This window comes from Montipora capricornis, chromosome 13 (assembly GCF_036669925.1).
Source record: "Montipora capricornis isolate CH-2021 chromosome 13, ASM3666992v2, whole genome shotgun sequence".
In the NCBI taxonomy this organism is placed as follows: domain Eukaryota; kingdom Metazoa; phylum Cnidaria; class Anthozoa; order Scleractinia; family Acroporidae; genus Montipora; species Montipora capricornis.
This window is the reverse complement of record NC_090895.1, coordinates 31,646,357-31,661,561: the sequence shown is the minus strand read 5'-3', so window position 1 is coordinate 31,661,561 and position 15,205 is coordinate 31,646,357. Positions and strand designations below refer to the sequence as shown.

The 15,205-nt window shown below is 37.0% G+C and overlaps 2 protein-coding genes across 3 annotated transcripts in view; one reads left to right on the top strand and one right to left on the bottom strand.

The window, feature by feature from the left end:
* LOC138029394 (homocysteine S-methyltransferase YbgG-like) overlaps positions 1 to 3,110 on the bottom strand; it is a 10,348-nt gene extending 7,238 nt beyond the window's left edge. For both annotated transcript variants that reach the window (XM_068877146.1, XM_068877147.1), the window contains exons 1-7: positions 2,997 to 3,110; positions 2,841 to 2,908; positions 2,170 to 2,215; positions 1,960 to 2,069; positions 1,708 to 1,819; positions 1,447 to 1,533; positions 886 to 960 (exon numbers count right to left, since the gene is read on the bottom strand). In XM_068877146.1, the coding sequence (XP_068733247.1) occupies positions 886 to 960; positions 1,447 to 1,533; positions 1,708 to 1,819; positions 1,960 to 2,069; positions 2,170 to 2,215; positions 2,841 to 2,908; positions 2,997 to 3,071 (573 nt within the window). In that variant the 5' untranslated portion in view covers positions 3,072 to 3,110. The remainder of the gene's footprint in view (positions 1 to 885; positions 961 to 1,446; positions 1,534 to 1,707; positions 1,820 to 1,959; positions 2,070 to 2,169; positions 2,216 to 2,840; positions 2,909 to 2,996) is intronic.
* Positions 3,111 to 3,149: 39 nt separating this feature from the next.
* Positions 3,150 to 14,802, top strand: LOC138029393 (nucleoside diphosphate kinase homolog 7-like). The gene is made up of 15 exons (XM_068877145.1): positions 3,150 to 3,225; positions 3,304 to 3,414; positions 4,895 to 4,999; positions 5,942 to 6,003; positions 6,169 to 6,209; positions 6,443 to 6,512; positions 6,602 to 6,652; positions 9,109 to 9,263; positions 9,362 to 9,414; positions 10,090 to 10,192; positions 10,530 to 10,594; positions 12,640 to 12,708; positions 12,827 to 12,928; positions 13,903 to 14,010; positions 14,423 to 14,802. Exons 1-15 carry the CDS (start codon positions 3,223 to 3,225, stop codon positions 14,453 to 14,455), a joined length of 1,131 nt encoding a protein of 376 aa, XP_068733246.1. The 5' UTR covers positions 3,150 to 3,222; the 3' UTR covers positions 14,456 to 14,802.
* Positions 14,803 to 15,205: the final 403 nt, after the last annotated feature.

Sequence of the window (15,205 nt, the reverse complement as noted above, 5' to 3'; positions counted from 1 at the left end):
CTTGGCTGTTCCATTTGACATTTGGCTGTTCCATTTCACATTGGTATTTTTGGCGGTTCGGCGAAGTGTTTTATGTCACGCAAAGGATTAAATCGTTTGTGGTCGCCCCAAACCATTTGTCTTTTCTCTACTTCATTTCGCATTAGGGAAAACCATTTCATATTAGGTCGATTCGTTTCTTAGTGGACTGTAGCATTTCAGTTCTTTTCAGACCATTTGTTGTTTTGCTGGGCCATTTGTGATTACGCTAAATCAATCGTCCCTTCGTTAAACCGTTTCAGATTACATTGAATCATTTGCTGATACTTTGAACCACTTGTGTTTTTTTTTCTTTAATTCATTTCACATCAAAGTAAACCATTTGTCCTTTGCATAAACCACTTCATGTTAGGTGGATTTATATACATACCATATGAGTCATTTGTTGTTTCGATAAAGCATTTGTAATTACACTAAATCAATTGACCTTTCGTTAAAGCGATTCATATTACACTGAACATCAATGGACTGAACCACGTCAAGTTAAGATAAGCCATTTATTAACATCACACCGGACCGTTTGGTGACACACTATACCAGTTCGTGTTTGGAAGATGAACCGATCTTTATTTCCATAGAACGGTTTTAGTTAGTCTCTTCCGTTTTAACAGAAATGACTAGACAATTTAATATCTTCCTAGTTCGTTTACTTTTTGAGTGAACCATTTGACAAAAGGCAACACGAGTACTTGTATTTTGGCTGCATCATTTCTAACTCATTTAGTCTCTTCTGCACTGCGCCAATGAACCAATTGACATTGCTATATTCCTTTGACATACTTCGTATTTTTGGCGGTGACGGCCGCCCATAAAAATAGAAAGCACAAAATTAAGACTTCCTGTTACCTGACATGATAATGTTAGCCAAGCTTTGGCAGTAGGAAATTCCTTGAGAAGCTGAACTAAAGCCTCTGCTTCTTTCTTTGGAGGATACAAAAAGAAAAATTAGCAAAGCTTCCTAATGCTGTTGTGAAGAGCCAGACCTCAAGGCATCTCACAATACACTGAGTCTGAATGAGCCAATAAAACTAATCAGACTGTAAAGAGAAGTTAACGGTCCGTATGGCCCATCAACTTAACATTACATGTATGAACTGTGAACATACACTGTATCAATGCATATAAATACTTACTTGTTCTTCAAGGGTGTTATCTGTATATTTCCATGGAGACAGGGTACCTGTTGGTGCAACTAATTATTTCTTTTGACAACCCTAATATAAACTCTCTAAAGTCTACAAAATTGCATAGCAAACTGTGAGCTTCAATAAGTTTCACAGTTAACGGTTTGTCTCCTACACAACAATTTGCATAACATTTTTTCGATGAATTGAAGGAGCTCTTTAGTTTCTGCTTAGGGAGAGTTAGAGGAAGCAGAGAATGATATCTCATTATCATTTAACCCACCAGAGCAGGAATGGTCTCAAAGGCAAGAATATCAACTCCAGCATGAAGCAAGGCCTCCACTCTGGGTCTATGCCAGTTCATAAGTTCCTATCAGAAAAGAACACCCAGTTTCAACCTGTATAAGTGACTGCTATGTTAATTTCTATCTGTGAATAAATGACCTCAAAACCTGCCTTCCTTGGAATGTTTCTTTCACTACACCTTACAGTAGAAGGTATAGTAAGATAGACAATGTTTGATATGTAAATTTCCAGAATTTACCTTTAATGACATTTTATTCACATATTTTCCGGTGTATTCAGACATGTCATGCTGACAAGCTCCATATGGTCCAACTGATCCTGCTATAAAACAACGTTTGTGCTTCCTGGAGCTTGTAAAATGAATGGAAGGAAAGAAATTAACATTAGATTCATCATTTACAAAATAATAATGACCTTCATATATAGGATGAAAGTCTAAGGTGTTTGATGCTTTAGCTTATTGCCAAAAAATTTACTCTGAAGCCTTTACCTGCAAATTTCATTACAGGCCTCATGTGCTATTTTTACAGCGTCGTGGATCACAGCTGTAGCCTTGCTTTTATCAAGTCCACAGTGCTGAATAAGACCCTCAATACTGGCCTAAAAAATAAAACAGAACATTCAATTTCATATCGCCTTGTGGTGTGCAGCTTGGTTTCTATGAATGACTGTAGCTATATAAAACTAAATGGCATCCCACCTGGTAAGTGGCAGTTATCAAAACATCAGCTCCACTAAGGAGAAAGCTACAAATGTGCATGGTGCATGAAAGACAAAACAAAAACATTTTTATATCTGAAAAATAAGTAAAATTGGGAGAGGACAAAACGCAGAGCCCTACTTCATGGAGTACCCTATGGACTACCCAAATGGAGTACCCTAAATTAAAATACTATTTCGAATGAGTACTGTTGATCCATGTGTAAGCAGCATCTCAAATAGTGCTTAGTTAAGCCTCAACACCCATTTTAAACACCATTGTTCAACAGTATTTAAGTCTAAGCACCCATTTTAAAAAGGTTAGCTTTCGATTATTGTTGTGATGGCCGATTACTTCATGAAAGCTAACCTTTTTAAAATGGGTTCTTAGACTTAAATACTGTTGAACAATGCTGTTTAAAATGGGTGTTGAGGCTTAAGTAAGCACTATTTGAGATGCTGCTTACACATTGATCAACAGTACTCATTCGAAATAGTATTTTTAGGGTACTCCATTTGGGTAGTCCATAGGGTACTCCATGGAGTAGGGCTCCGCGTTTTGTCCTCTCCCAGTAAAATTTACTCCACACCAAAGGTCCAGTGCAAAATTTATTATGAGTTGCCGTTGCCTTGACTTTGTTGACAGTAAAGCTTTTAGAATTTCAATTTTACCTTTTATGGACGTTTTTAATGGCGTCCCTATTGTTAACTAAAAGTCTTGCACTCCACAACGGATCGTCCTATACAAAGGAATTACAGTTAAATACAGATGAAATAGAGCTTGTGTCTTGGTTTTACAAAACTATCGTTGACATTATGGAAATTTACCTTGATATCAAAACCAGTTCTAACTAATTCTGTTCCTAATGCTCCATCTAAAACAAGAAATTTCTTCCCATCCATTCGAGAAATGAGAAAGGGCAATTGTAAGCAGGCGTTCGTTGGAGGATTGATAGCAGTCTGGAACCAAGTTAGTGATGCATAGAAACGAGGCTAATCCGTTGCCAAAACAAGAGAGGAAGCGCTTGATCCAAAAATTCTCTCAAATTTTACGATGGTAAGCTGATTTTCTGTCTTTCTCTTTTCGAAACGCAAGATTTGATGGCGTCAATTTTGCTCTTTATCTTGCTGACAGGCTGCCTCAGATGAGCGGTATGCTTTTTTGGCGGAATGGTACGACTCACGGGCTGCACTGATGAGAAAGTATCAGCTTCTTTACTATACTAACGACTCTTCCGTTGAGATGGTAATGTTATCCTGTTTAGTGAATTTTTTATTTTGAATTAAGGCATCTTCATTCACAGAAAGGATGATGTTTTGTGTAAACATGTGCAATGTAGCAGCTCAGTTAATCGGCGTTTCTAAAACGAGGGTAAGGGTAAGACCAAGGGTGAGGGTAATGGGTAAGGATACGAAATACAATCCTAAACATGCATAAAAGCTAACCTTAGGCCTAATTAGGCCTAAATAAAAGTTTTTAGGCCTAAGGTTAGCCTTAATGCATGTTTAGGATACTTTCTGTATTCGTACCCTTACCCTTGTTTTAGAAATGCCGCTCAGTTAATAATTAAGCTCAATTGCCTGGGAGTAATTTGTTGATCTTGAAAGAAATGGCTGTATGTTGAAAATAACCAAAAAAACAAACGGTAAATGAGCTTTTTTTATTAATGTAGTCTAATTTAGCTCGCTCTGTAAATTATATAGTTTTTTGAAAAGTCTGTGTAAGCATCATCTATAGTTTCATTAGCTAATTAATGCAAAACAACATATAAAAGTAAAAAAAAAAAAAAAGATTAAAAAGGGGGAGGGATGGCACCAAAGAAATTTGTGCTTAAGAAAAGTAAGAGAAAAAGCAAATGCACTAGTAAGTAAAGTTAAAGGGGCTAGGTCACGCTATTTTAGGTAATTTTGTTTAATTTTGTTAATTATGAACCCTAAACGTCAAATTGGCAGAGCAAGAGTCTTTCATTTGCAAAATCACGGCCACATCACAACTGAGAATGATTTTCCAGCGTTGTAAATGACATTTTGATATAGACTGATATAAATTTGAAAAAAGGTGGGCTGACGTTTTCAAATTTACCCAAATTCAATCCATTTCAATCCTCTCCAGTTTTGTCCTGCCCCATCCATGTCCCTTCTTGGCTTCCCTGTGTTTTGTTAGAGTTCTTCTATAGTTTTGAACAGTTATTTTGATATTTTAGCTAATTCTATGACCATTCCATCAGTGCTGAAATTGCCTAAAATTGCGTGACCTAGCCCCTTTAATTATAATTATCATAGTGTACGTAAAAGAAATTGCTTGACCTCTTACTTCACCTTTAAAAGTTCAATAGTCTGTTGATAATGTGTTTTTTCCTCACTTAACCAATCCATTGGGATGTAGGAAGTAATTTGTTGATCAGAGGCAGTGTGGCCCAGTGGTTAGGGCACTTGCCTTGAGATCCAGAGATCCGGGTTCAAGACCCGCTCTGACCACTCGTTGAGTTTGATTCTGGTAGTCCCTGTTTCAACTTCCCAGCTGCACTTGTAAATAGCCAACTAGTTTGCCTCGGGCTGGTTGGGATTCTTAACAGTTGTTGTTGTTCTGTTCCGTCATTTCGTTGTGTTTCATTGGCCCTGTATATTTTTTTGTATGTCCAAGTGTGTTAGGCAATAAAATTCAGCTGATTCAGTTTTTAATTCAATGTTTTTGTTTCTCCTGCTTTGCATTTATCTTCTACTAGTATGACATCAAAAATAGACGTCTTTTTCTTAAACGGTCCCTAATAGATGGCCTTCAACTTCATCATCTCTTCATCGGGGCTATCATTAACATTCACTCTCGTCAGGTAATACAGTACATCGTCAAAATGATAAATCATAACTAATAAGACATATGATCATTTGTCTCACGATGTAGTAGCCTGCACTCAGGCTCTCTGTGCAGTTAATCAGTCAACAGCTTTTGACCACGCACCATTTGATGCACAGAGAGTCTGTATGCAGGCTAACGATGTTACAGTCACGTCGTAGATTGCAACGGTTTAACCACTTACTGCTGGTCTTCTTCAGGCAAGAAGGTTGACTGCTACGTGCTGTGTCAGGGTGGTCTGCTGTGATAGGTGGACTTGATCCTTATTGAACCCCATTATACTTGTAGCCAACCACTGTGACACTTGTAGTAGCACGTAACCAGTCAATCATATTGTCTGAAGAAGACCAGCCATAAGCAGTCAAAACGTCACAATCAACAACCTAATTAAGTGACTACTTATTATTTATTTACCACGGTGACTATGGCTCTTTTACGATAATGATAAATCATTTCTTTGGAGAGAGTATTTGTCAGCTTGTGCCAAAAAAAAAATACTGGTACTGTAACTCTCTGTGATGGGATCCCAGTTATTTGCACTTTCTCCATAATTATGTACTTTAAGTTTTTGATTTGCCATCATTTAGTATGACCAATCCTAGATGAACCTTAAGACTAGCATAAATATGTTTTTGTTTGCAAATTTTGACAGTTAGGATATATTTGTGGCTTATTCAGAAATAAAAACTCACCAGTTTCTTAGAATATCAACTGAAAATCATTAGAAAAATCAAGGTGAAATTGCCACCTTGGAGAATTGAATTAGATATTCAAAACTATTGGACAAACAGATTAGTCCTTCAAGATCTCCTGTGTGAACTGGGCTTCATGGTATTCCACTATACATGTATATCCCTTAATTTAATTAAAATTTAATATATGTATCTACCATACTAAGCTGGCTGTACTTTGATTTCAGTTAACAATAACAGACTATGCTGACCAACGCACCTCAAACCTTTTGAAAAACAAAAATGAGAAGTGAGTCATTATAACTTTATAGAACTGTTAAAAAAACTGTTTAGAAAATGAGTGTGTGAGTGTTTTTAACATTGTGTAACTTTGGGTTCTTGATTCTTCATTTGACAGACATTTATAGGCTTGCTAACTTGCAGTTATGATTGATTGATTGTTTTATTTTGTTAGAACATTAGCTATGATTAAGCCTGATGCTGTCTCACAGATGGGTAAGTCACTATTTTACTGAATGTATTAATAAGGAAGAGCATTTAGCTTGAATGTGAATGTCCACTGCGATTAAGCATACTTTTCTTTGGACAGCCTTTTCGTGCCATGTCTGAAGAAAAGTATGCCTGATCGCAGGTTATCCTTTCAAGAATGGATAATTTAACCTGCTGCTAACATCTGTATTGCATGCTGATGTACATGTTAACTCTCAATAATACAATCATTTTTGCAGGCAGTGTAATTGACATGATCCATCAAGAAGGCTTCCATATATGTCAAGCAAAGATGGTCAGGCTTTCATTGTGAGTTTATTGTTCTGTCATGTGGTTCCAAAATTAATTTTCTTATTGGTCTTTCACATTTTTACATACTGTACAATCCTGTAATTTAGAGACTTGGCATCAAAGTTTTATGCTGAACACAGAGGAATGCCATTTTTCAAGTAAGTTCTATTCACTGACAGAAACAGCTAAATGATATGACTTTCTTGTTTATGGGTAACATTTAACTTTTGTGATTAGTACGTACAGCAACAATGTGGCTTTATAAAGTCAAACCAAAGGCATATAATCATTATAAGGCTTGCATTTTTCTCACGACACATGTAATTTGGTTGTGTGTATCTTGGGATCCATTCTCAGTGTGGCCAAAAGACCCTTTTGAACCTCCTTAACTCAGCCCACTCATGGCAAAATTGAATGCAGGACACATATTGGTTAAAGTGGTACTATGATCAAATTTTTACCCCTTAATTTTTTGAGTGTATCACATAGAATTCCATGAAAGAACAAAAACGCAATTTACCGTTTGCAAATACCTGCATTAGTTCCGGAGATATTTAAGTTTGAAAAATGGGTAAAATATGCAAATGAGATGACTGATGATGTCATACACTCAACCCAATGTTATATTGAGTATATAAATAGAGCTACCTTGGCCAATTTGCAGTGCAGACCATTGAAACTTAGTAGTGTAATAGTTCTACAGGAAACACACCTATGACTATAAAAAAATCTGTTCCCATGGCAACTCACTCTTTTCCAGTCCCCACCCACTTGATTTCAATATGTTAGTGATTTTTAGCTTGAAAAATGTTAAACAACGCCACAAACTCGAGCTAACATATTTATATGCTTGCTGGAGCATGAAGCAATGCTTCAACAGCACTTAGTGCTGTTAGCAAATATAAAAATGGAATACCAAAGGTGGCCAGAAAAGCTTTTAATATGGGGGAGGTCTGGAACCCAGTATGATGCCATGGTAACAGAACTGTTAAGCTCATATTGTGGAGAACATTTAGTAGAATCTTACTGCAAAAAATCAAAAATTTTTGATACAAATTGGCTGAGATACCTCTTCATCATATTTGAACAAAATTTGGTTGAGTGTATGATGTCATCACTTGGCTAATTTGCATATTTTAAGAACTCAAATATCTCTGGAACAAAAAGAGATATTTGAAAACAGTAAACAGCATTTTTCTTCTCACACAGACTACTTGTTTATGTTTCAAAATGGCTTAGATAGGAAAGATGCGATTTTCGTCATAGTACCCCTTTAAGAGTAATTGTCCTAGCCACCACCTTTGCTTTTCCTGCTGAGATGCATTAAAGGCATCTCTCTCAGATATAGTAAAGGTACTTTATTTTTTAGTGTCTAGTTGTTCTAGCGCTGGAACGCTAATTGGAAACGCTGTCAACTGAAACAATTAATTTTATGCAAATCAAGTCAACTGTTGGTTTTTGAGGAGAGGGAAAACCAGAGTACTTGGAGAAAAAAAACACTCAGTTCAGAGTAGAGAACCAGCAAACTCAACCCACATGTGACGCTGAGTCTTGGAATGATGAAGCCCGGCCACATCGGTGGGAGGCCAGTGCTCTCGCGCGCTCACCACTGCGCCATCCCTATGCCCTGCAACGTGGTCCATATTACCTTTTCACTGTGTATTGTATGAATCAACAATGTACTCTCCCCACTTGATTTAGTTTTCCAGAGATAGAATACAAATGTTTTCCAGTCAGTACTTTTAAAATCACTTCCCTTTTTTTGTTTCAATCAATTGCAATATTTACGACTTTCATGCTTGACACTTTAATGTTATTAATTATACTGTTTAATGATGTTAATGGCTCTGTTCCTTATAAATGTATTATGTTATTAGCTAGCTTCTAGATATATGAGCAAATGTTGACTCAAGTAATTATAATTTATTCACTTATTTAATTCAGTGAAAGGGAAGGATACCAGAGGCTATCCCTATCGAGGGTATCTGCCCGCAGAGGGATGTAATTGACTGAGAGTCAATTTTGATGAGGGAGGAAAACCTGGGGGGACCTGGAGAAAAATTCTCAGATTCAGATTGAGATTGACTGAAACTCAGCCCACATACCACCCGGGACCAGGGTTGAACCCGAGTCACAGAGGTGGGAGGCACCGTTGCTATCTGCTAAACCATCCTGACTCCCTCCCTTAGTTGGGGCAGCACTGTGCCTTGTGTTAGCTGGTTAGCTAGTGCAACTTCCTGTGATTGTGTGACATTAGCCCTTTGATGCCGAAACGGGCCTGACTTAGTATTTCACTCTGTCTAACGCCAGACGATTTTACTCTTCAATGGGGAACCCCAGGGAGTCAATGGGTTAAGGAACCTCAGTTATCACCCCAGCACTATAAGCTGAATGCAAAACAGTACATGAACATGTTAGAATGGACAAGAGTATCAGTTAGCAGACAATATTCAAAGAGGCAATGCAGCCAACAAGCTTGGGGGAAGTCGCTGTGAAGACTTAAGCACCACCAATAGTAGACTTAGAGTATCCATGTACTTTTCAGAGAAAGTAGACTAATACCAGTCCTGGGATCATCTCAAAACCTAATAGTAAATGGTGTTCCTTTTTGAAGTTACTTGATGGAGTTTGTTACGAGTGGTCCTGTTGTTGCCTTGGAACTGAAGGGTGCTAATGCCATTGAAAAGTGGAGGACGTTGTTAGGTCCAACAGACTCAGCTTTGGCAAGGAACAAGAATCCAATGTCAATCAGAGCAAGGTTTGGCACAGGTAGGACATGTCAGATCAGTATTGGTCATAATCATTAGTATTATTAAAATAAAAAGCAAGGTATAGTTTTTCATCTTTTAAAATCCGTTTTCTTGCAGACAATACCAAAAATGCTGCTCATGGATCAGATTCCCCTGAGTCAGCAGAAAGGGCAAGTTGAGATAAGCCATTTCAAGTGCAATTTAATATTTAGTTCATCGAATTGATCATTTGCCATTATTGTTTTTTTTTTTTTGTCTCAGAGCCTGCATTCAGAGCAATCTGATTATTTTGTTCTGTGAGCTGGCGGAATTTAAATTTCTATCAGCTTTCCTATAAAGAAGGCAATTAAGATAGCTGGTCACTTCTTTGCATTTTTTATGTTTTTAAGTACATGTACTTCAAAAGATATTTGCATGTTGTACTCATGGTTTGCTTTTGAAAGAAATCATCTTTTTTTAATATTTAATATAAATCGTGATCCAGACATAGAATTCAATGGAAGTAATGCAGAATTTTATTGCGAGGGGTCATGCAGGTGTGTAAGCTGCCAAAAAATAAAAATTTTATTTCTTGTGCCCTCTGCCTTAAGTATGTCCCTCGGTTTGTGGCCTTGGGCTGTACTCAAGACCGTGGGCACAGTTTCTTTGCATTTTGGAGTTGATGGATGCATGACCCTTTTAGTAGTTAATTAAAACTATGCCAAAATACAAATCAATGTTCACTGATTTCTTTTCATAAAATTCATGTTTGACTGACTCAGATTTTGTCTTTTGTTCTATTAAAGCAGCCTGTTTCATGTACTCTGTACCACTTATTTCTTTTGTATGTGCCCTTTTTTTTCCAGGAAATTGATTTTTTCTTTGGCGGTCAGATATTCAGTGGCAAAAATACTGCCACCTTCTCAGATTGCACCCTCTGCATCATAAAACCTCATGCTATTATTGAAGGTATATAAATTAAACAAAAGTTACCTAGTCTGTAAGTTTGAGTCTTTTTTTCTGGTGAGGCTAGTCTTACTCCACCACTTGGGGAAGAACTCTATGATCAGAAGATGTCACATCTCTCTTGGACTGGAGAAACACCTAATGTACAAAGATCACTACGAAACAAGACCCCTGTAAGAAATACATGTACAATACATAAAACAACAAATCGAAGAACTGTTGGTCTCAACTCTGTAATCATGTGACTGTAATCATGGCAAAATGAATTTGTTCAAAATTAATGGAGACCTACACTATACCCTAAACTTCTGCAGAACTTTGTAATCTCTCTGACTTTCAGGTCTCACTGGCAAAATCATCTCTGCCGTAGCTCGCAAGGGTTTTGAAATTTCTGCCCTTCAAATGGTAAGGTTAATAATAGCCCTCACAATTTGAACAATAAGAATCAATTAAATTTTTGTAATTGTGAGGTTTCCAGTTTTGTGTTAGTCATGTACATAATTTGCTATATTCACAAGTCCCATAACACAGTTCATTTTGGGGGGTTATTTGCATTAAAACAGTGGATATCCTGAGTTCACTGAAGCAAGTTACAGTCCCAAGAGTAAATATAAACTTGTATTGTTTTTATGTAAAGAACCCCCAAAATGTATTGCTGTTTTGAATTATGGGATGTGAGAAATTGTCTAAGCTTTAAACTTGAATTTTTCCCATCACGTATATTTTTTCTCAACCATTGCCAGCTTGATTTAATTAATAGGCTGTATAACTCACAGAACATTCAAGAAACTAAAATAAAACAGTGTTCCTTGAAGATATTTCTTGATTGCATGTATTGTTAGTATTGGAAATCATTACCGGTAAGGAACGGTATAATTATGCTGTACTGTATGGGCACATCAGTGATTTTTGGAAGTTCTCAAAATTATATGAGCTGTAGGCGAGTGCAATTTGACGACTTTCAAAACATCACAAGTTACCATAAATCATCAATATTTTTTTTGTATTATGCATGACCAACTTTCATATTGATCTCTCTAACTTATTTATGCGTTTGACATTGACCAAACAGAAATGCTATATTTGTTGAGTATTTAACTTTATCATATCATCTTGATCATTTTAGACCATAGCACCTTAAAGTGCTACTGTGATCAAATTTTTATCCCTTGAGTTTTTTGGTTTATCACATAGAGTACCATGAAACATTAAAAACGCTGTTTACTGTTTGGAAATATCTGCATTGGTTCCGGAGATATTTAAGTTTGAAAAATGTGTTAAATATGCAAATGAGAAGGCTGATGACGTCATTCACCCAACCCAATAGAACATCAAGAATATAAATAGAGCTATCTCGGTCAATTTGCAACAGAGACCATTGAAACTTGGTGAGCTAATAGTTCTGAGGGCAACACACCTACGACTGTAAAGGAATTTGTTCCCATGGCAACTCACTCTTTTCCAGTCCCCTCCAACTGATTTCAACATTTTGGTGATCTCAGGGTAGAAATACATTTACCAAGGCCACAAACTCAACCTAACATCTTTATATGCTGGCAGGATCATGCAGATGAGGCACCATTTGCAAATATCAAAACAAAACGCCAAAGGTGGTCTGCAAAGCTTTTAATATCAGGGAGGTCTGGAACCCAGTATGTTGCCATGGTAACAAAAATGGTATGCTCATATTGTGGAACACATCTCCTAGAATCTTAGTGTAAAGAACCAAGTATTTCTGATACAAATTGGCTGAGATATCTTTCTCCCATCATACTTGATCCAAATTTGGTTGGGTTTATGACGTCATCACTTGGCTAATTTGCATATTTAAAAAACTTGAATATCTCCAGAACAAAAAGAGATATTTGAAAATGGTAAACAGCATTCTTCTTCTCGTACAGACTACGTGTTTATGTGCCAAAATGGCTTAGATAGGGAAGATGCAAATTTCGTCACAGTAGCACTTTAAGGTGGCCTAATAGTGTTAACTTGTGAGCATGGTTAGAAGTATGTTGCATGCATATTATAAAGAAAATCTAACAACCAGATTTTCTGCAAATAAACAAAACCGATTTTATTAAAGGCCTGTTTATATTTATTCGTGTTGTCATGGCAACGGCATACACGTCAGTTTTACTATCAAAAAACTGAAGTTCGTGTTGTTTACTTGCTTGCTACCATTTTTGGCGACCAAAGGATCAACGGTTTTAGGGAAAAAGGTAAATGAAACATTTAGGTAATTATCAAAAACTGTTTAGTCACCTTTAAGTGGAGTGGATGTAAAAGTTGTTAACCTATTGACTCGTAAACTACCCCTTTGATGAGAAAAATCGTCGTTAGACAGTGAAATATATTATTATTTCAATACTGGATTGACTCCTTGGCAGCAATCCTGCAGTCTCATTTTTAACACTTTTCCGACACAGAAAATTGTACTTTTCGATTTTTAGTTCCACTTAGAAAGAGCCAATTCAGAAGAATTTCATGAAGTTTACAAAGGCGTTGTTCACGAATACAAGGTCAGGCTGCAAGTCAGTAAATTCTAGTTATTTTTGTAAGTCAACTGCATGTGTGGGAGTTGGTACTGCTATTAAATTTGCTTTGGCTCATATCTATTGACGTTGTTCTTTCCTTTAGAGTATGGTTGAAGAACTTTGTTCTGGTCCTTGTGTGGCCATGGAGATCAGAGCCCCTGATGCTCCTGTTGTCTTCAGAGAGTTTGTTGGTCCTACTGATCCTGTAAGCAAATAATTGTTTTCTCCTAGATTCTAGATTTTGTTTATGCACCTATCAATGTTAAGCCAGAGGGTGGGGGGGGGGGGGGGGGGGGGCGAGCATGTTTGAGATTTTCATGTGAAAAAATTCAAATTCCCCACCCCTGGAACAAAATAATTGGTGAAAATCCCCACTCGGTGGCAAGTGAAGGTCATCAAATATCCTTCATACGATCAAAATCGCTACCCTGAGGACATCACATACGATCAAAATCCCTACCCTAGGGACAGACGTCATGATCAAATTCCTGTGGTTAGCCTGACCCCGCCTCCCTCTGGCTCAACATTGATAGGTGCATTATTGTTGTTGTTTTTTCGTCAAGCTGTAAGCAATTAATAATCGTAAAGAATCGAGTTTTCTCCTAATTCTCAAAGCAATCACTGATATGATAAAGTTATTCATGCAGACTTGTCTACATAACTTCATTGTAACAAGAAACAAGAAAAAATGTGTGTCGAGCCTTAAGCAACTAATAGCCCTTTCATTTTTGTCTGTGTGTGCATGGGACTCTTGTCCACTTTTTCTAATTTTCATTTTATTTTGACCAGTATATTTCTTGCTTCAACACTTACAGAGAAACAAACAAATATACAGACAATTCAATTTATTCGTCCTGTCAGTCACTTAATTATTCGTTGTTTCATTGTTCATTCATTCATTCATTCATTCATTCATTCATTCATTCATTCATTCATTCACTCACTCACTCACTCTCTCACTCACTCACTTACTCACTCACTCACTCATTCACTCATTCACTCATTCACTCATTCACTCATTCACTCATTCACTCGTTCACTCGTTCATTCGTTCATTCGTTCATTGAGTCATTGATTCATTGATTCATTGATTCATTCATTCCTTCCTTCCTTCATTCATTCATTCATTCATTCATGTAAAAGCGAGCCAGTGCTAACAACTTTGAACATATTCTACAGGAAATCGCTCGCCATCTTCGACCTGGAACATTGAGAGCCATGTTTGGTACAGATAAGATCAAAAACTCTGTACACTGCACTGATTTGCCGGAAGATGGACTCTTAGAGGTTGGTCTTTGCTGTTGAATACAGTCTTTGTGGCTGCTAATTCCTCTCATTTGCTGCATCCTAAGTTTTTTTGTACCATACTCACTTTGAAAAAGGGCCTTCTGTGCTTGACCAAAAGGGACAAAATATCAAGATTTGTACATATATATAAAGTTGTACATATTTTGGTATCGATATTTACAACGTGATATTTATGTACAAATCTTGATATTTTGTCCCTTTTGGACAAGCATAGCCTTCGAGGGATTGTTTATAGTGGTGTAATTCTCAAAAATTTCTTGCAAGATATCTTTAAGAATCAAGAAATGAAGCAATGAGTGAGCATTGGCCTGCAACAAAATTGCACCGTCTCCATTTTTTTTCCGCTGAAAAGTAGCATTAACCTTTTTTTTTAACATTCTTACATATACAGGTGCAGTACTTTTTCAAAGTGTTGGATCATTAACGACGTATTAATATCTGGTTCCGAAAATAGACAAAGAATTGGAAATGTTATCTTTACAAAAGACTTTTTTGAAAGTTTGGGGATACTTCAAGTTGTGTCCGTTGTCGTGGACAATCGCTATTGTTGTGTACCCAATTTCTCTTATCTTTTTTGAAGGCGAATCCAATGTATATAGATCATTCTATGTGAATTTAAAGTTCAAACCGTGACTGATAAATAATATGGGCAAGCTTAAAACTGTAGGGAGGGGCAGAGGAGGAGCGGAGCATTTCGATCGCAGTTTCTGTCAACCTTTCTCTGTTTCACGGAGAACAAAATTTGTAATAAAAATGACATTTTTAAAGAGAGTGAGACGCCTAATCACTTAGTCTGCCAGCAGGCGTTCTTATTTGGGGGGGACAAAAAGCGGTGAATTTAGAAAGAGGCGAAGGAGAACTCTTTCGTCCCAGGTTTGTCAACTGTGGGCTCTTGCTAGTATATTCCCTAAGAAGTGAGGGTATGTAACGAGCATATGTATTGTAAGTAATGTGAAAATGGCGAGATGAACTGATTTCATCAGAAGAGGATGATCATACACGTGAAAGAGCCTTCCCGACAAAGCATTATCTTGTGTAAAACTTTAAATTTTTCTTCGTGGGTACTTTCAAAATTAACGTCCTAGCAGGTGTATTATCAGTTACCTTCTCTTCAGATATTTGCCCTGTATAAGTAACCGCTGTTAGCCTGGGAGTGCGGATATCCCAGGGTGTG